This window comes from Colias philodice, chromosome 1, assembly GCF_061535455.1.
Source record: "Colias philodice isolate Cphi_HAF_F1 chromosome 1, ilColPhil1 Martin Lab GWU primary, whole genome shotgun sequence".
Classification (NCBI taxonomy): domain Eukaryota; kingdom Metazoa; phylum Arthropoda; class Insecta; order Lepidoptera; family Pieridae; genus Colias; species Colias philodice.
Window position 1 is genome coordinate 3,683,629 of NC_143086.1, and position 20,898 is coordinate 3,704,526.

Sequence of the window (20,898 nt, forward strand, 5' to 3'; positions counted from 1 at the left end):
ATTATATCGAGTGAAGCAAGAAAAAAATATAAGTAATATGTATTATGTTAACACACGTGTTTTATACTATAAATAATGACCGAAACACCTTGACGTTCGGGTTCCTATCGTTTTGGCTAGTTTAGCCACATCTTAGAAAAAATACGCAATTGGAAGAATTCATATATTTAAATAATTCACTATTATTGATTAGTATTTTATGGATATTAATGTGATTAAATATTTTTCCTAGAACATTAATTTAATAAAAAGTCTTCATCACAGAAGATATTACATATGATATTTGCAATTTGCATTCGATTTACGCAGAAGGAACATTAAATTTGTGCATGCACAGCATCATGCATAGGTAAAATTTAATACGACTGTTTTCAAATTATATCAATTAAGTGCGAAATGCCTAAATAAATTACTAAAAGCTTAAATAGATAAATTAATTAACGCACAATCATTATCTATTAATAACTCAATTTAAGTAGAAGAGTTTTCAGGATAAATCTATCTATCTTCTATATCTTTGTAATCACAAAGGCCATGTAAGCATGAGAGCAGAGGAATTACCTATGCCTATTATACCTATTACGATATTTTGGAAAAGCAGTTAATAAAATGTAGGTTCCTTTCCTTCTTTGTTCAATGCACGTATTATAAACGCAAATTGCAAAAAAAAACGAAAGTTCCCGTAGTAATATTAAAGAACAATTATTATAATTTAGGTACTTACTTGATTGTAAAAATTGAAATATAAAGGCTTTGTCAGACAGGACGCGTACTTAGCGCGCGTCAGAGCGTTAAGTTGACGCCGCGATATGACGCTAAGATGTGTTCTACTACCATCGTAGAATACCGTCAAACAGAGCGCCGGCGCTAGCAGTACGCAACGCTCTGTCGCGGCGTTAGGACGCTTTAACGTCGGGTGTTGTATTTTTTTACAAATTTTATTTTAGCGTCGGAGTTAATAGGCGTAAAATAATAATAAAATACTGCATAATGACCGAAAATTTGATAGAATTGGTTAGAAAATATCCATGCTTATATAATATGAAGGATAGTTCATATAAACTATAAAGATATATCAATGAAGGCAAAATTGTGGGCACAAATCGTAGAAGAAATTAATGAAACTGGTAAGTAAAAAATTCTTCCAACTCCGGAGTTAATATCGCTGTACCTTGTTTTGTTCGTAAGTAATAATTATGTAAACAACATGCAGCTTTAATAATATCAATTGCTGTGTCCTAACGCGCGCTAAAGCGTGCTGTTTGACGAAGCCTCGCGCGACGTTAAAACAGGACGCTGTAGCGCTACTACGCAGCGCTAAAATACGCGTCCTATCTGACAAAGCCTTAAGATACGGTTAAAACAGTATAATGATACAGTTATTATAATTTATAAAAAAACAAAACAAAACAAAACTAATTTGTAGTTACACTTGTCTACGCGCTCTTGAATATTTTTATCTGTACTCATACATATTTATTAAAATATAAATAAATATGAAATAAATAACAACAAAAACAAACAAACATAATTATAATTTTTGAAAATTTTTGCCGAAAATTACTAAGGCATCAAATTTTTAAATTGTTTCTATATTACGTTTCATACAATTATATAAATTTAATAGTTGAAACTTGAAACATGAAAAATTTAAGGATAGAATAAAATTCACACAAATAAACGAGTAATGTAACGTCATACAAAATAAATGAGCATTTTTTGATATGTAATTTGTTAATTTTAATTCCTTGCATATTTAACTTCCATTAATATTTTATTGTGTTATTATTATTTTGAGAAATTATTTAGAAAAACATATTGGTGACTGTATTAATTATTAATAATAATAAATAATAATTTTTATACATAAAAATTAAAAACATATTTATCACGATGTTTGTTAACAGATAGGCAAAATACTTTCCCGATCTTGAAAGCTTATCTTGAAGTCTGCTTTTACTACCTATGTTTAAATTAGCCTATTTTGAGATTGAACTCAAAACTGCTCATCAATAACGCTTACGATTTAGAAAGTTTTTTGTATGGGTGTTTTTTTTACGTATTTACAAAATAAAAACGGGCTAGCTTGAAAATTAGCATTTAGATGAACCAAGATAGCATGCCAACTTTGAATGCAACCAATCATTTTCAAAATATTCTCAAGGCCATGTGTAATTTGTTATAAAAGAACACTAAATTATTCCGGATAAAAAACACTACAACAATAATAAAGATAAACGTATACTTACTGGTGTTAATGACAGAATAGAAAAATCACTACCTACTGAGTAGAGAAGCTATTAGGTGGAAAGAAGTTATAAATTTTTCAAAAATAGACAAAAGTACTTAAGTATTGATAAACAGCAGTGGTCTGAGCTGGAACTCCGTAGACGTATTTAACTGAAAATTTTCAGAACGTTACGGATGTTTTTAGGGTTCGGTACCGAATGGGTAAAACGGCATCCTACCATAGTCTAAAAAATTTCTATATACTGTGATATTACTGTGACTTCGCCGTCTGTCTGTCACTGATGGTTAGACACTTGAAAACTTCGCAGAATATTTGTTCAATAAATACTAAAAATAGGGATAAAATCTATATCTAAAAGAAAGTCGATATATATAAAAGAAAGTCGTGTTAGTTACTCCACTTATAACTCAAGTACGGCTGAACCGATTTAGCTGAAAATTGGCAGGGAGGTAGTTTAGAGCCAGGAGAAGGACATAGGGTACTAAATATGTACCACGGGCGAAGCCGGGGCGGACCACTAGTATTATATAAAAGAACGTCGTGTTAGTTACTCCACGTATAACTCAAGAACGGCTGAACTGATTTAGCTGAAAATTGGCAGGGAGGTAGTTTAGAGCCAGGAGAAGGACATAGGATACTAAATATGTACCACGGGCGAAGCCGGGGCGGACCACTACTATATTATATTTAAGAGGGCTGGCAATCCTCAATCTCGAAACGAAGAAACTTTTTTATGCACTATACTGTGAACGGTAAATAATTAATAAATAGGTACATATTCAATTATTTATTAGACATGTCAGATTAAAAGCCTACCGTATTGCAATTTAAAAGAGTCCGAAATCAAAGAAATAAATCCGAACCCTCAGCACTGCGAGTCCGAGTCGCACTTAACCGTTTTTTTTTTCGTTTCACGAGATCCAACCGAGAATGCGGTGTGTATTGTGCAGGGCCAAGGATTTATTCAAATTATTTTTTTGTTTAAACTATGTGACAGCTATATGTCACAAACAAAAAAAAAATATTAATTCAAATGCAGAATGTTTAAGCAGTCATAAATCAATTGTTATATTGCACTAATTAGCACTAATATGTTAAAGTTATTGAATAAAATACGTTTTTATTGAGGATGGCACTACTCGTAATTTGTCATAATTAATTGGCGAGGCAAGGTTCGGGACTGGAAACTTCCCTTCTAAGTTATATAGTTTCAATATTATGCGGGAATTAAATATCTTATTTAACAAATGCAAAAACAAAAATACTTACTTTTTTTATTAATTTTATGAACAATCGTTTAGCGATATAAGCGGATGTGTTGCCTGGCAAAGTACCTTTGACGTGAAGAGCGAGTCCTTCAATGAGGACATCTGCTTTTCGAGTTCCAAATTTAAATTATGTTTTAGGGTTCCCGACTTCTGAACCTCAAAAGGAAAAAACGGAATCTTATAGGATCACTTTGTTGTCCGTCTGTCTACCTGACGACCCTAAGAAGACCCTATTTCTCAGGAACTCGTGGAGGTGAAATTTAGATTGAATACCTACTCGAGTATTTGGTCCCTTGAAGCTGTGAAACAATCAAACTTATAAGCCACCGCAATAAAAAGATATAGCCGTTTATACTGAAAATTTTCGCAAATTTCGACATTTGCAAAAGAATCAAGTCCTACAGAGTACCTACTTCTCGTGAACACAAAGTCTTGAAATTTAATAAACAGCAAAATCTTCTAGGACAGAGGAAAATTGCTAAAACATAAATTTTAAGTTGCAATTGCAACAGGTTTGTTTGGAGCCCTCGGTGTGCGAGTCCAACTCGCACTTGGCCAGTTTATTACTTAATCTTAAAAAAACGACATACTTAACTTAAAAGTATGTTTTGTCAGTTGGCTAGCTAGATTATTAGAATTTTCCTTATTTTTAGATTTATATGCTGCATATTATAAATAAATATATATACTTACTAGTGGTCCACCCCGGCTTCGCCCGTGGTACATATTTCGCAATAAAAGGTAGCCTATGTCCTTTCTCGGGTATCAAAATATCTCCATACCAAATTTCATGCAAATTGGTTCAGCAGTTTAGGCGTGATTGAGTAACAGACAGACAGACAGACAGAGTTACTTTCGCATTTATAATATTAGTAAGGATTATGTATTTATTTATTATTTTACATATAAACATAATATATTAGTGTGGCTATGAATTTCAGCATAAGTAGCAAAAGCAAGGGGCATTACGAAGAGTTGAATGTAATACCTATTTAATATTATGTAGTAAGTTTTATTGCTAATGGCTACCATACCTTCCTTTATAAATTTTCTTACAATAAAATCAATGTTCACGAAGTCCAAGTTTATTTCATAATATATGTAGATCAGGCATGTTTTAATGAGTTACATAATGTGATCTGAAAAACAATGTTGTTCGTGAAAGGGTGTTTTTGCGAGGCATATTTGGCGCTCACCTACTTTAAAAGAATTGCATTATTTGTAAAGTGTTGCAATTTTTTATAATCTTTGCCCGCTATAGATAGCGGAATTTTAATGAATACGGATATGATTGGCTAATTACTAATATAGGTCACCGTATGTGAATTTGCATATGTTTTGTTTTTGAGCCGTGTGTCAGTGTGATCCATCGTTCAATAAGCTTTTGTGAATTTCAGTTTGTATAATATATGGTTGGTATGTTTCTATAACCTATGCCACAGTATTACCATAGGAAATAATGGTAATACTGTGCCTATGCCCTGTATATAATATGAATTATGATCTATATGGCAGAAAATAAAGATATTTAAAACTACGCAACAGATTTTAATGCGGTTTTTTTAATAGATAGAGTGAGTCTCGATGTGAGTAGGTACATTAATATTTACTATTCAGTTTTTTATACATATACACTGTACATGTTATACTTTACTATTTTGATTTTAAGTAGGTATATAAGTAATTAATTTTAATTAACGACTTATAGTACATACCTAATATTAAATCTGTGTTAATACTAGCTGTGCCTCGCGGTTTTAGCTCATTAGGTCTGCTCCTATTGGGATAATAATTAGCGTGATGATATAATATAGCCCATACTCTGTAAGCCCTCTCTATAGCCTCTAGAATGAAATGGTCAATCGGACCCACGCGACGCCATGGTTCCTACGATTAGCGTGTTTAAGCAAATTAACAAACAAAATCTTCAGCTTTATAATAATAGTAAGTACCTATAGATTAATCAATAAACCCTCTTTTTGTAAAATTACCTACATGTAGTAAAACAGTTTTATTTTCTACATTTGCTTAAAAGTTGTGATCGATTTCGAACCAACTTTCGTTTAGACGATAGGTATGCTAGCCCGGGCCCCGGGCCCTGTTGGACATATTTTGAATTTATGTCAAAAGTAGGTATAAAATTTATTATTTCAATAGAGGCGGAGACAAATTCACTAACCAAAAATCATTTAAATCCGAAACACGCCTTTTTCATGAATAGTTTTTAAACAAAAAATTGACATCCTAAGTTATAAATAAGATACTATTCAGTAGGTATTCATGTGAGTATAATCACCTGTCTTACAAGAGGTTAGGTATCATGAAAAGATTTTATAAGTCTTGGTAAAGTAAATTACGCCGTACAAAGAGGTTTTAGTTACGTAGGACGATGAAAGAAAACTATTGTCAACAATACAAAGGGGATTTGAGCTGAATGGACGTCTTTGCACCTTTATTTAGTTCAATCATATTTAGGAAATCAGAACTTGATTATTATTGAAGAAAGTCAATGTACTTCAATATTCATTTTGTAATTCTTGGCTTAGAAACAAAATACCTAACTATATTTAACAAAGAGGTCATTGGATATTTATGAATTGAAATAGATATAATTCTGAGCTATTTTTTGCGGTAATTAGTTATGACTTTTAAAATATATGCTATTTAAATTTATGCTTTATTTAAATAGCGTATCATCATCATCACTACATAGTATAAAACAAAGTCGCTTTCCCTGTCCCTATGTCCCTATGTCCCTTTGTACGCTTAAATCTTTGAAACTACGCAACGGATTTTGATGCGGTTTTTTTTAATAGATAGAGTGATTCAAGAGGAAGGTTTATATGTATAATAACATCCATTAAATAGTGGAGAAGTACTGTTATTTTTGAGGTTTCTAATGTGATGTCGTAAAAAATTACATTGTTTCCGCTTATATTGCAAACGCAGGCTGAACCCTACGAGTTTTATCAAAATAATATACTAAGTATTATACATATTGAAAAGGTCTACAGAAAAGTCCGCGATGGTATATGTCTATCTCTTATGGATAACCCACAATAAAATTTTTTTGTCATTTACTTTTTACGACAAATAAAAGCTAATTTTCGAAGCGATTTTCACCAATACAGCATTAATCCTTAACCAATTAAATACCTTGAATACATTGTTCATTTAATATAGATCTATATGGCACTTTACACCGTATGATTTAAGTGAATATTTTCTAAGATAATACAGATTTAAAAATTGCGGGACGTAGCGTTTGCGGCGGTACCGGCCGGTCGGGCCGCTATGTTTTTATATACAACGTTCACAGTTTTTCTGTAGTGTATTTAGTATCAGCATTGCACCCGTGCGAAGCCGGGGCGGGTCGCTAGTCTATAAATATATTTGAAAAGTCAAATTTAACAAACATACAAAAAAATAATTGAATTTGTCTTACCGTGCATTTACATCAAGCCTTACATCATACGAGCATAGAGCTCTAGCTCTATAATAGCAAGAGCATTATTTCGTGATCGTTTAGTGTACCTAAACGAAAACTTGTATTCAGTGTTGCAGTATTAGAAGTTAGAACATTGCATAGAATCTTTTCGAACGCACAGAACAACGAAATAGTGCTCTACACTTTACACCTTTATGTTCAAGAAATATAAATATTTATTGAAACCCTGAAGGCCCTGAAGCCTACCTAGGAACGTACCCATGATCAAGAAATAAGTTCATATTTTTACATACATGCCAGTATAAATTTATGGACATGGGGAGAAATGCAGACACCCCCTGTCTGGGATTGACAAAAGAGAACATATAAAATATTCAGTGTATGTTTTTATGAAACATTTATGTGTTCATATGTTTCGTTGCGAAGGTGTGAGCTTATCGCTATAATGGACTGTAAAAATTGCTCAGTAATATCCTGCTAAAGGAACATTATCATTAAAATAATTATGCTTTAGAGTTTAGACTATGCGTTTAGACTTTTATATTTAGTTTCATAGCATTCACATCCATACTTAATATTAGAAATGCGAAAGTAACTCTGTCTGTCTGTCTGTTACTCAATCACGCCTAAACTACTGAACCAATTTTCATGGTATGGAGATATTTTGATACCCGAGAAAGGACATAGGCTACTTTTTAACTCGGGAAAATCACACAATCCCGGAAATCCCACGGGAACGGGAACTATGCGGGTTTTTTTTACTGTGCGGGCGAAGCCGCGGGCGGAAACCTATAGTGCTTTTTAAATAAGAAATTTTTAAAGAAAAGAAGGGAGCGGGTGATGAATGAAATTGATGGACTCCTATTTTCATTATACCAGGAACCGCTTGATACAATCAAATATATAGCTGTGTTATGTCACTTATATGTGTTAGTATACCTACCTATAGTCTATTTGCGTTTCAGAAACAGCATTTAAAATATTTAGGCATACCTAGCTGTGTAGGATATAATCTTTATATGTATAAGTTCAGAAAGCATTTATAAAAAAGAAACGACGAGAAGCTCTATAAAGTTGCTTAACAAAAAGTTAAACATAATGTGTCATAATTATTTGCTTCTACAAGAAGTCTGAGATGAACAAATGGTTTTAAAAAAAATTAACATTCAAAGTCAGTTTCTTTTGATGAGTAGATCATACAAAAAAATTGAAGACAATTCAAATATCATTCAATTTTTTTTGGTAATTTAAATATCAGTAATACGTTTAAAATCACCTCACTAGATATATAGATAACTTGTACCTACTTATTGCCTGTCTGGCGCAGGGCGGTAAGACACACCTAAAAGTGAAGTCCCGTGTCCCCGTAGTGGGGTAAGGGGCAGATGTATTATGCATACATCCGTTTCACTGATCGATTTTCTTTAGGGACAAGTAGGTGATCAGCCTCTGTGTCCTAACAGACCGAGACTTTTATTTTCTTCGTCTCCACCGGGAATCGAACCCAGGACCCCTCGGTTTTACGCTCATGCGTCAACGTCTGTACCAAGGAGGCGGTCATACACACCAAGCTAGCTAGGGGTTTATTTTCATGAATGTGTATGTACCCTCTATGCAGTCCCTTTTTCGTGTGTAGGTATATTTTGTGACGCCCTCAGGCCTCACGTTAGAAGAAGCTTCGGCTATCGTAAACGCAATAAATATTATTTACAAGGTCCGATGGTAATTCATAGGTACATAACTTGATATTACATGAAATAATAATCAATCCTGTAATAAATACACTGTAACAACCAACACCAGTGCGATATCATAAGTTATACACTGTTACAGATAGTTAATTACATAGAGGAAACTGTAAATTGTTTTTTCCTTCGTAATTCGGTCTAAGTATACGACTTACCTAAGGGATTACAAACAAATTGGTAACATCCTCGATAATAACGACAATCCCTGCAGCAAATGAAGAGGATATCTCGCTGTGTTCCTTACTTACAGTGAACTCATTTTTTAGTAATTAAATTTGTTTAATCACATAGCTATGTAGGTTATTTCACATATTTTCAAATGTAACCTTGATACAATTTCTGCCCTTTGCCAAAGCCCAAAGCAATAGAATTTATTTCGAAGCAGATAAAACGAAATTAACTAGGCTATAACATTATTACTATTACATTTATTATAACTACCATAAACCAGGCACCAACCTTGAAAACATGTCAAAATTTTGCCATTTTCGCCATAAGTAGGTACCTAGTTACCTAGATAATTTAAAAATTAACGATGCTCTAGAATTCGCGTGAATTATGTACCTATGCTAGAGATATAATATTGTAGTTACCTACATGTATTAATTACAGATTACGTTTAATCGCAAAATCTTTGTCCTAGATATAAGCTTGAATAACATAATGATAACATTAAGACATATTTCAAATTTTTAATTACTCCTAATGTATTCCTACTAATTTAATTACTCATAAACTTCGCATATTATGTGCTATTTTTTTTTAGTTAGGTACCTTCTGTAAAAACGTAAATTTAAACATTGCCAAATAAACAACTGCATAACGACTGTTTTTTGATGCATAACAATGTATCGTTAATTATTTTTTAACATTTATACAAAGAATTTGTTGATTCAACCAGACATTGTTTAAATGTAAGTATCCAATTTAGGGAAATAAGAGTTGTTCTTAATTTAATGCAGTTATACGATTCCTGCCGAATAAGTACATAAGTGAAAATAAATTGTATTGTTTCGGAATAAAGAGCGGTGTTCTCGTTTACATTAGTCATTATGGGTGTACACTTTCAAACAGGGCTCAGTGAACAATTAAGTACATCAGAATGGTATAATTGGGAGGTCTATCCAATTTGGCAATTATATCTATTCATATTTTGATACCGTCAAAGGTATCAGGTAGGATGCGTGCACTAATTGCGCAATACAGGCTTGTATTATCTGTTACGTGCATCGATCGATTACACATGCAAATCACAGACGAGCACACACCTGTAGTGCAGCCTCCCTGTGGGGGCTCGCGGCGGTCACCCTGCCCCATTTCATGACCGTCTGCATTTTCAATTTCATTTAATAAATCGCATTGTCACGACGACGTATCCAATTTGCCAACGGGCATTTCTTGTTACTATGTTTTGTTTGGTAATATGTTTAATGGTTTTTCCGATAGAGTTGTTGATTAAATTTGTACCTGCAGGTTATTTTCAATTTGTAAAAAAGTACACTGACACAAAATTTTGGGTCATTTGTAACAGGATGGCGGTTCTACAGGGGTCTTAGTACGCAATGACAAAAAGAAAAATGATGGTCAGAACGCTGATACCGGATACCTTAAGATACTGTAATATTTTATATTAGAGAATCTTAACATAAAATATTATAGTTTCTTCACCGTGTGTGATGCGCTTACAGGTAAATTAGCTTGGAGAAATTTTTGCGTTTGTAGTAGTGTATGGTCAGCAAATAAAATAAAACAACATTTTATTTTTAGTTTTTATTTTATACAGGGTTACTTGTAAAACACCAGCAACCTCGCAGGACAAGATAGCTAACATCATAAGTAACAACATTTGTTCTACGACTTTTGGCATAACGCAATAAATTATTTTTAAATGATTTTTTAAACTTTTATTGTACTCTCCTTACATTTGTAAGTCTATGTTCTATTAATTATCGGATGGACGACGCGACGCCCCCTTCCCCCTCTCGTTCGCTTTTTGTTTACGTAATTTTTGGGAGGCGTAGAGTTTATAATATTCAGACGGAAAATTAAATGAATATTTATTTTTGTATGAAAATAAAATCTAACAAATTATCAAAAGTCGTAGAACAAATGTTGTTACTTATGATGTTAGCTATCTTGTCCTGCGAGGTTGCCGGTGTTTTACAAGTAACCCTGTATATATAAGGGATTTTAAATTAAACTACATGTGTTTCTCCTCTGAAAAAGATGAGACTTTATTTTAATATTTGCACATTTAACATACATATAACTTTTACATTAACAATGTTACTAAAATGAAAAATTTACTAACCTGAAAAAGAAACGACATTTAAAGTTTAATTCTTTAGTTTGAGAAGTCAAAGGCTTGCCTCGACCATGTTTTAACACTGGAGCCATATTGAATTAACAATATAAAGTTACAACACTTACACACAAATTAAACACTAGTTATGGCCCTGCCTTCATACAAAACTGCTGAATACGCCGTTCGCACGGGAATAGAATGTGGATGCGATTTCCCTTAGTTAGCATCCAAGCTTACGTCTTTATAATTATTAAACTGTATAAATTCATTCTTTAACTCCGGTCTGCATCGTGCAGACATGGGTGTAAAAGTCTCATTTTAGCTATTAAACGTAGTTTTTAAGTACATCTGAGTTTTCATTTGGGGCCTCCGGCTGCGGGACATGTAATTCACTTCAACAAATATTATAACAATAATAACAAATAATAACAACAATCAACAAATACAAAATTTATCAATTAAACTACGTACATAATAATTATAATTTTTGAATGAAATGTGCTTTATGTTCTAACGGTACCAAACGACTGCACGTGGCACCTGCGGACAGCGTAAACTGGTTTATTCTGGTTTTGTGCGTGTTTCCACTTTCCACTATCAAGTGACGATTTATTTATTTGTTTTGTTTCGTAATTATTATGGTCAAATATTAATTATGAAACAAATTATTATGGACACGATATTTTATTGTTTCACGGTAGTCGCCTTGTCGTTTGCTCAAGGACGTAAAATTGAATGATATATTTTTTTTTATAAAGTCAAAACCATTTTCTTTCAAATAAAAACTTGTTTTTATTGAAAACAAAAGTGTTGCTAGGAATAAGTATAAAATTAAATAGTAATGTTAGGATATCGAAACATTTTTGTATAGGCCAGAACGATATAGTGGAAACGCGCTCTAAGATCTGAGTAATATACACACCACTACATATGCAAAAATTTCTCCAAGCTAATTTACCTGTAATTGTGCATCTGCCTTTTATCTTAGGTATTAAAGTGTTCTATAAAAATATTTTTAAATGCTAATATTAGATCATTTTCAGAATTGTAAGAAGATACCTACTGTCAAGAATACCTTATACCATTACCCCAAACAAGGTTTCGTAAGCAACTTGGAACGATGGATAACATTCAGCAATACAGATAAATATTTAATTCGATTTGTCAATAAATCAACGCTCTTAACATATAGATTGCAGTGTAAAATATTTATGCAATACCAAAATACTCGCTATTTGCTTAAAATAAAATGTTCAAAATGCATTTGATTTTGATAGAAATTTAAATCAATGAGTAGCGCTCTATTTCGACGAGTGGAATCGGAAATATATCCCCAAATAGAGACTAATTTGATTACAGGCACAAAATAATTGACAGGAATTTGAGGTGGTTATTATTTTATGAAGCAAACTCGACTAATTTATAATAATGTAATGTTGTTAATTGAACTGAATATTTAGATTTGAGTGCAAAAATAGGAATCAAATAAAACACCATCTATGTTCATCCATTTATTGATTGCTTCATAAACATCCTTATACTAATTGTTACAATACGCGAAGTCGGCGTGTAAATTTTAACATCGAGATAAATACTTGTTAAATTACCATGTGAAATCTTAATAGAAAATACATGCTTAAGAACTATACATTCGTAGAGGACGATTGTAGTCATATTAATATAATATCATTCTAAAAGTAGCAGTACATTGTATTCAATCCGTGACTTTAAAAATTATATCCCAAATTTCGAAACAGGTAAAACTTTTAAAGAAATGTGCATAAAATAAAATACATTATTTTTAACAATTTGTCAACGTTCATTCCAATCTAAGGTATTATAAAAGTAATTCGCATGTCTTTGCATAATTAATCACCTTTTAGAAAAACAAGAGCAAAAACGATAAGTATAATATTTTGCGGTTAAAAAAGTTAAAATTATTCGAGACAAGATTACTAGAAGATTTTTTTTATAGATTTAAAAAGTCATTAATTAATCAGACATCTAAGCAGTACTTTGTGTTTTACAACATCTTTATTTATTGAATGTTAGAAATAAGTGTTCTTACAACTAGAAAGGTAGAGTCCAATCATATTAATATATTGAACATACAGTCAAGGGGATTTATCCTAAATATATGTTTTTGAGGATACAGGATGCTGGTTCTAATTGTCATATAACATCTATTCCCGGATTTCATTCCACTCGATACCTATCTTCTTATTCACCCATTTTCGTCACGGTCTTTATGATGTTGAGTTGTTACATGATCATAGATATATTGGATGAACTTAAACATTATAATACAAAACTTACTTAAATTAATAAAAAACGTTAACTAAAGAGGCCGCTTATTGTTACCCCTTGAATGTCTTTAAACAATTTTTTTTTCACGATACATACTGACTAGGAAAGAGGCAATTAACTTGGTTGAGCGTAGCAAATTATACTTATTATTTAGTTTATGTAAGCGTACGTAGTAAATGAAGCTCGTCCCACCTAGATGGAGAATAAAGGACGGAAAGCTTATAAATTCATTAAAAATCCAACCATTGAGACAAATAAGCGTCCTTGGAACGTGGTTTTATGTAGAAATGGATCGTGTTTAACTATGACTCTGTATAAATAGTCCTGGTAAATAGTTTGAATAGCCGAGCCCCTTTGAAGCGCTGAGGACGTATTTTATGTTTAAATACCGTGTATTTAAACATAAAATACGTCCTCAGCGATAGTGTCCGTGGAGACTTCACACAATAAACACGATAAGCTGCAGCAAGTATGATGCTATAATAATTGCATGCGCTGGCTTCGAACGTATTAGTGTTGTCGCTATTTTGTACATATAAACTTAAGCCGTTAATTCCCAATAAACAAGCCTATCAAACAGTTTCTCTTTACGAATAAATGAAAATTTGCCTCACAATTTTGAATGGAGTTAACTGTTGGTGAATTTGTCTCTATGGCTGGTCCTACATTTTACAATCACATAAAAATGTGATATAAAACGGTATTTATCTTTTTATCGATTTTATTGTTATGCTCTTATTCTTGCCTTACCAAAATGATAAGGTTATACCTGGACAATGCATTCATTACAAATTGTTTTTAAAATAGCAAATAAAAACCCCTATTCAAATATAATAGCAAATTGTAATCAGAACAAAATATGTCTTATTATTAACCCAGGCGCATTTAAATGTACTTTGGACATTTTTTTTGGACTTACATTTTGGACAAAATTTATATTTGAATCATTTTATAAAATGCAATTGAGTAAATAATTCGCCAATTATAGCAAGGGCTGACAGAAAATAAATAAAACTTACATGTACATAATATATATTGTCATTTCATGACGAAAACACTCGCTCATAGATAGCACCAGGATACCAATAGAAAATAAATAATCCGAATTTTGTATCAATATTTAAATACATACATATTTTTATAAACTAAGTATATGGACTTAGTTAGGAAACTTTTGCAAAATATAAAAGATTGAAAATTGTAGTAATCAATAGCACTTAAGAAATGCCACGAAAGAAATATAAAAAGCCACATAATATTACAGTTTAGCCATTTGCTCGTGTGGATGACCACAAATACAAAAATTAAAATAGAATAATTTATATGAATAAATTATTCTATTTTAATTTTTATATTTTTTGATTTCAGTTTCTCCTTTTGTAGTCTCAAGTCTGTATTTAATTGTACCAAAAAATTGGTTGCTCGTTTATAATTTACATCAACATAACAGTTAGGTACCTATATAAAAATAAAAAAATATGGTTTACATTAGGTAGGTATTGTATATCTTCTTATATATAAAATTCTCGTGTCACAATGTTAGTCTGCATACTCCTCCGAAACGGGTGGACCGATTCTCATGAAATTTTCTGTGCATATCGGGTAAGTCTGAGAATCGGCCAACATCTATTTTTCATATGTACCACGGGCGAAGCCGGGGCGGACCGCTAGTATATATATAAAATTCTCGTGTCACAATGTTAGTCTGCATACTCCTCCGAAACGGGTGGACCGATTCTCATGAAATTTTCTGTGCATATCGGGTAAGTCTGAGAATCGGCCAACATCTATTTTTCATATGTACCACGGGCGAAGCCGGGGCGGACCGCTAGTTATGTTTAAAATTTAAGTAAAATCTTAAGTGTTTAAACAATATTAATAAATCAATTTGAGAAAAATTATTGAACTTACATATGTAGTTATAAAATAATTCATTAAAATAAATAAAATTTCAACAATAAAATTATTTGTACATAATAAAATCCCATTCATCATCCCAAATGTCATAAAAAACAGCGCTAAAGTTAAATTTAAGTGCATTACACAATGTGGTTGATACATACATTATCTATAATAATGTTAGACCATAATATGGCTAAGGGGGTTTTGCCATAATATGTCTTGGAACCTAACAATAACTTACTTAACCAACTTTTAAAATAAAACAGATTTTAACGGAGTTTAGACGCGTTATTTTCAGTATCATTTCATTTCGTAAGCATGGCCAATGTTGACCTCTTTGGTGATGTTACATCAACCCATGAAGATATGTCAGATATTTCGATATGTCCGTTTGTTCATACAAAGTTCGGGGGTGAATAAATTCCGTTCCAAATCTGTCGCACCGCATTTCATTTCAAAATGCTACCTACACACAAAAATACCTTTTGACAAGATCCTCTCAAAACAATCGAGTTACAATATAAATTGTAACTGTATACCAACACATGCAATTCCTGTATCTTTTGCCAAAAAGACTTAAACATGAAGAGACAGGTCACATCAAGTGTCGCGGTATAAGCGACCTAACTTACATCTAAATGTTGGCCTCAATTGAAGGGAGCCACGAGAATCTTTAGCCCGAAGGATTTACTGGTTGTAGCGGCGCATTCTGCGCTCCATTTTCTTGCGCTTCTTGTCATCTTGTTCAGTATCCTCCGGGCCCTCCTGAAAAAACCACGGGCCAAGAACGTGCTTCCAAAGGAGCCAAAAGGCACGAATCGGGATGAGCAGAAGCATGAACCAGAAGAAGTTGGACACTACGGCCATGATGTGGGCGACCGAAGTCAAGATCACCACGTCCTTGATGTGCCTGTGAAGTAATGATTGTGTTTATACCGCTAAAGAACACAGGAACAGATTTTATTGAAATAAACAAGTCTGGATTTGCTTAAAATGATATTAAATCCTAGTATGGGTAGGTAAGGTAATGGTAAGGTAGGTCGAATATAAAAATATGTTTATAATTTTTTCTTTGTTCTTTTTAACAGGAAAACCGCGCCGTTGCCGTCGTCGTCGTCGATGCGTCAGCCTCAGCAGTCAGGACGTCGAATTTCCTTATAATCCATTCAACCTAAAATTGTTTCACAATTCATTAAAACGAACATAACATATTCAATAACTTACTCTCCCATTCCGCCCTCCATGTTGAGGTCCAAGCCGGGATCGATCAGCTGTCCCTGCTCGGTGTACGTCGGGCGGCTGATGTAGTGCATCATTTGGTAGCACGCAAAGTAGATCAGCATCACCAGCACATTCATAAACTGTTGAAAGACGTACTGTTGTAGGAAACTCATACCAATAATCTAATCCATACCAATCTAATCAATCAGCATATCGTTACCATCAGGCGTCACGGTTGCCCACTCTAACTAAAAAAATAGAACCCTTTTGTAATTTTATGAAGGTGCAAATTTGTAAGTATTGTGGTACGCTGTCTTAGGGCGCTTGTGCACTACAAGGAATTTTACTGTCCGGCATTCCGATTTTTTACGGTCCGGTGTGGCATGAAAAAACCGATGAATTGCTTGTGCACCTGTCCGTCTTTACTCGGATCAGTGCGGTACAGTTCAAGGAAGTTTGGCGGTATAATGCTATCATAAATGATTGTTTTTGAATTTTACAAGAAACGAGTAAAAAATATAGAAGGTGAAATATTATATTATTTCGTTATATAATAAAAAGTAAAGTTCCGTAAGAGATTTAAAATGCGTGTTTCACTTATTTATTTTAATCGGTGACGAGGAGCTAAAGCTATTCCCACTTGAACTTTAACTTACCAACACTTACTTAGATAATAATAATTATAGGTCAATGCTTGGTCAATGTATATAAAATAACAATACCGACTTCTCAAATCTCATTGCCAACTAAAAGAAAGTAAAACAAGAGCTTGCTTTCAATTGGCATATGCAGTAAAATCCAAGCAAGTGGGCATTCGAAAACAATTATACCTTCAGCGACTCGTAGACACAAAAAACCATCCGGAATAGGGAAAAGTAAAATGTCGGACAGTAAAATTACGTATAGTGCACAAGCTAGTATATAGATTAATGGCGTGCTATACCGGACCGTAAAAAATCGGAATGCCGGACCGTAAAATTCCTTGTAGTGGACAAACGCCCTTAGGAACTGGATCACCCATTATCAAGGAAGGCTATGTAAACAAGGCCGACGATCTCGCGGGCCTATCTAGGTGTGTGATACACCTTTATCGAGGAAGGCTCTATCGCTATATACCTACTTAAAAGCCGCATCTCATCGACTACCACGAAGTTACTAAAATTGAATGCTCCTACCAATTTGTCAAATATGACTTCCGTAGCCAATAATCCAATCTGGGAAACTTCGGTAGTTCGCAAGAGTTTCCAACTTTGTCTAAGCATTGAACAAGACTATTTAATTAATTAATTACCGCCCGGGGCAATAGCTAGATAACAAATTTGCTTTAAGTTGCAGTATTGAACCGTCGCTGTAGATGAATATTGTTTACACACCGAATACCTACGCAGTCTGTTTACAGGATCAATACTTTAAACATTTAAACTCGCGCAGCATGCAATAGGACAACTTTAATATTCTAGAAATTTCCAGAAGGTCTACATCCTTACGTAAGTAGCTTCGTCTGTTTGTCTGTCGGTCTGTCTCTTCTTTACGCCTCAAGTGAACCGATTCGGATGAAATTTATTACAAAGATTAGTTTTAAAACAGCTAAAGGATATAGGGAATGCGGTTTTTTAAGAAGTCGTGGGCGGTATTCTAGGAGAAAATAATACAAGATAATACACGAAAACGTAGGTAGGTATGTCTATATTAGATACGAGTAAAAATTTATGTGAATTGCAATATAGCACGATTCTTTAGTAATAAAAAATAAAATGTACGATTAATGTGATTTTGTTAACACATCCCTACCTTTTCAGAGTAAGTATGCGATTATTGCAATTTCAGTTTAAAGTTTAGTTATAAATAACTCTTTTGACTTTTCTTCTACTCTAACGCTATACTATGTAGTATGTATAAACTATGTATAAATCTACAAGCATATGCAAATTTGTAACATAAATGATAAACGTTAGATTAATGAATTTTAACAAATCTTGAAATAATTGAAGTTAGATCTTCTTAATGTTTTGTACTTGTCAAGGCCTAATTATCTAAGTTTATTAACAACTACCCACTTCATATCTCATACTGTTTATTCTATGATGCCCACACATTCTAAGTGAGAAGGAATAAACACCTCATTAATTAAGTAACGAGTATGTCCTTTAATAAATGGAATATTCCTACAGAAAACTAATTATAATAATTATATTTTCTTGAAAGCGAGATATAGCTTTCCGATCAAATGATGAATAGCTGATGGTAATAGCTACCACCGTATGAACATTTTGCAGGGGCGTAAGGCTTGGAGAGATCTTTGCCTTTGCAAATGGCTTTACGACTTTTAAAGGTATGGGATAAGGGAAGGATTGAAAATGGGAATAAAGGATAGTCTGGGAAGACGGACTCACCACAGAACAAAACATAATAGTAGCATATGCATGATAAAATTTCACGCCTATCTTTTGAGAGCCATTCAAGTACCTTAACTATCTTTAGGTTAACTATGCATTGCATAAACATATACACAGATATAATACAACAATGTTGTTGACAAGTTGTTATTTCAGAAATGCTTATCCAATCTAACAATAATAACAAAATGAAGCTAGCATTTTTCCAATTCAATTTAGCTGCATCTGAAAGGTGACAAGAGAGCGAAATTGCAGTCAATAGAAAAAGTATGCACAAATGCAACAGGATTTCAATATTTGCAAAATGAAGTGATGAAACCGATTTTCTGTTTGAAGTAGAGCAAGCATGTTATATTTTTTACTTTGTTTAAAGTATTTATTTTTACTATAATTTCGTTAGTATTTATATAAGAATTTGTATTTTACTCTGCAGGCAATTTAAAAAAAATATTTTCAAATATATATTTGACTTTTTCTTTAAATAGAAATGTTCTTGAATCACTATTTTTAGAGCAGAACTTAATGAGATTATTTTTGATTAATTTCTAGTTATTTTTTGAATTGTTTTCAGATTTAATTATATTAGAAAAGGGTTTCAATGAAACAATTCTTGGATATTTCCCAAATATGTATAAAGAAATGGGTTAACATAACTGTTAGAAAATAAATATTTAAAGTTGCCTTCGCATTTATATTGCGCTGTTTTTTGAAAATATGTATTTTGCTTGTCATAATGTTTTTAATAAGCTCTTGATGATAAATGTTAAGTATTAATAGAATTTCATTTAATTTGATTGCTAAGAACGGGAGAATTTTTTTTTTTTTATACATGATAGTCAGGCGTTTGACCACTATCCCGCCTGATGTAAAGCGGTGATGTGATCTATAAAGGAGCATGTCTGCCTAGAATTGAGAGCATTTTCTATTGAAATTTGCCTCCGCTTGCATGAGCACATAAATTTTTATATTATTGAACTTTCGAAAATAGGCAAGGCGAGCATTAATAGAGAAGAATGAAGATAAATAAAAAAGGATACATATATGTAACTTGTCTTTCGCATTCATACAAATAAAATAAATAATAAGATTTATTAATGACGCTGAAAGAAAAATCAAAATACAGGAACACAATAACAATTATATAGCAATTAATCCACTTACTATGAGCCACGAAGCCAGATGATCATGGTAGATGCCGAACATGATGCAGTTGTAGAACAACCCTGCAGCCCCAGCCATGTTTCTGTAGAATCTGATCGTAGTCTCATTCTCCACCAGGATCTGCTTCGCTCCCTTGGTCGGAGCCTTCCTTTGTGGCTGCACAACAAATTGGAAATATTAAATAAATCTAAAATTATAGCCCTTTTTTAAATTCGTAAATTGAAAGGACAGCTGAATGAAATCCTAACCCTATTCAGTCATGTATTTTCTATTTTCATTGAAATATTAACTATTTTTACAGAAAAATTATTATACATACCGGGGCCATGATGTCCAACTACAATTCGAGATTTCTCAGAAAGAGCCAGATAATATATGGATAGGTAATTTATTAAAAATTTAGAATTTTAATATCAATATTTTTGTGAAATTTATTTGGTTTCTCTGATTTGGGAGGATATTATTATTATTTTTTAGTTCAAGGAATGATTATACACAATTGAAAACTACTTTCAGCAAACAGGATAAGACAGGAGAGCTCCTGGACCCGTTCCCGTCGAAAATGCAACGCCGAGTGAAGTGATAAAAATTAAAAATCAATGTTCAGTTTCAGGACATGTCAAAAATCGACTCCGTCATAGAACATTGACAGGCGTTCAATCCAAGTTGGCAAACGTCCAGAAATAGCTTCTATCAATACAATTTTATTCTCGATTAATTTTCAATATAATACAATATTCTTCTATAATAAAATCTATTGAAATAAATAATGTATTAAATTTAGCATAGATTTTTTATACAGTTTTTGCCATCGACAGTAGATATTATTTTAGATGCAAGATTCTTCATTGCATTGGACATATTCTGTGGACATGCTCTGTTGTCTCTTAG

At 32.8% G+C, this 20,898-nt stretch overlaps 1 protein-coding gene across 1 annotated transcript; it reads right to left on the reverse strand.

Moving 5' to 3' along the window:
• Window positions 1-14,342: 14,342 nt before the first annotated feature.
• On the reverse strand, window positions 14,343-20,629 carry LOC149491068 (transmembrane protein 208). Its single transcript, XM_089706374.1, has 4 exons — window positions 20,327-20,629; window positions 20,008-20,163; window positions 16,454-16,590; window positions 14,343-16,139 (listed from the first exon to the last, which is right to left on the reverse strand). The coding sequence occupies exons 1-4, from the start codon at window positions 20,333-20,335 to the stop codon at window positions 15,917-15,919; spliced, it is 525 nt and encodes a 174-aa protein (XP_089562500.1). The 5' UTR covers window positions 20,336-20,629; the 3' UTR covers window positions 14,343-15,916.
• Between the last annotated feature and the right edge of the window lie 269 nt (window positions 20,630-20,898).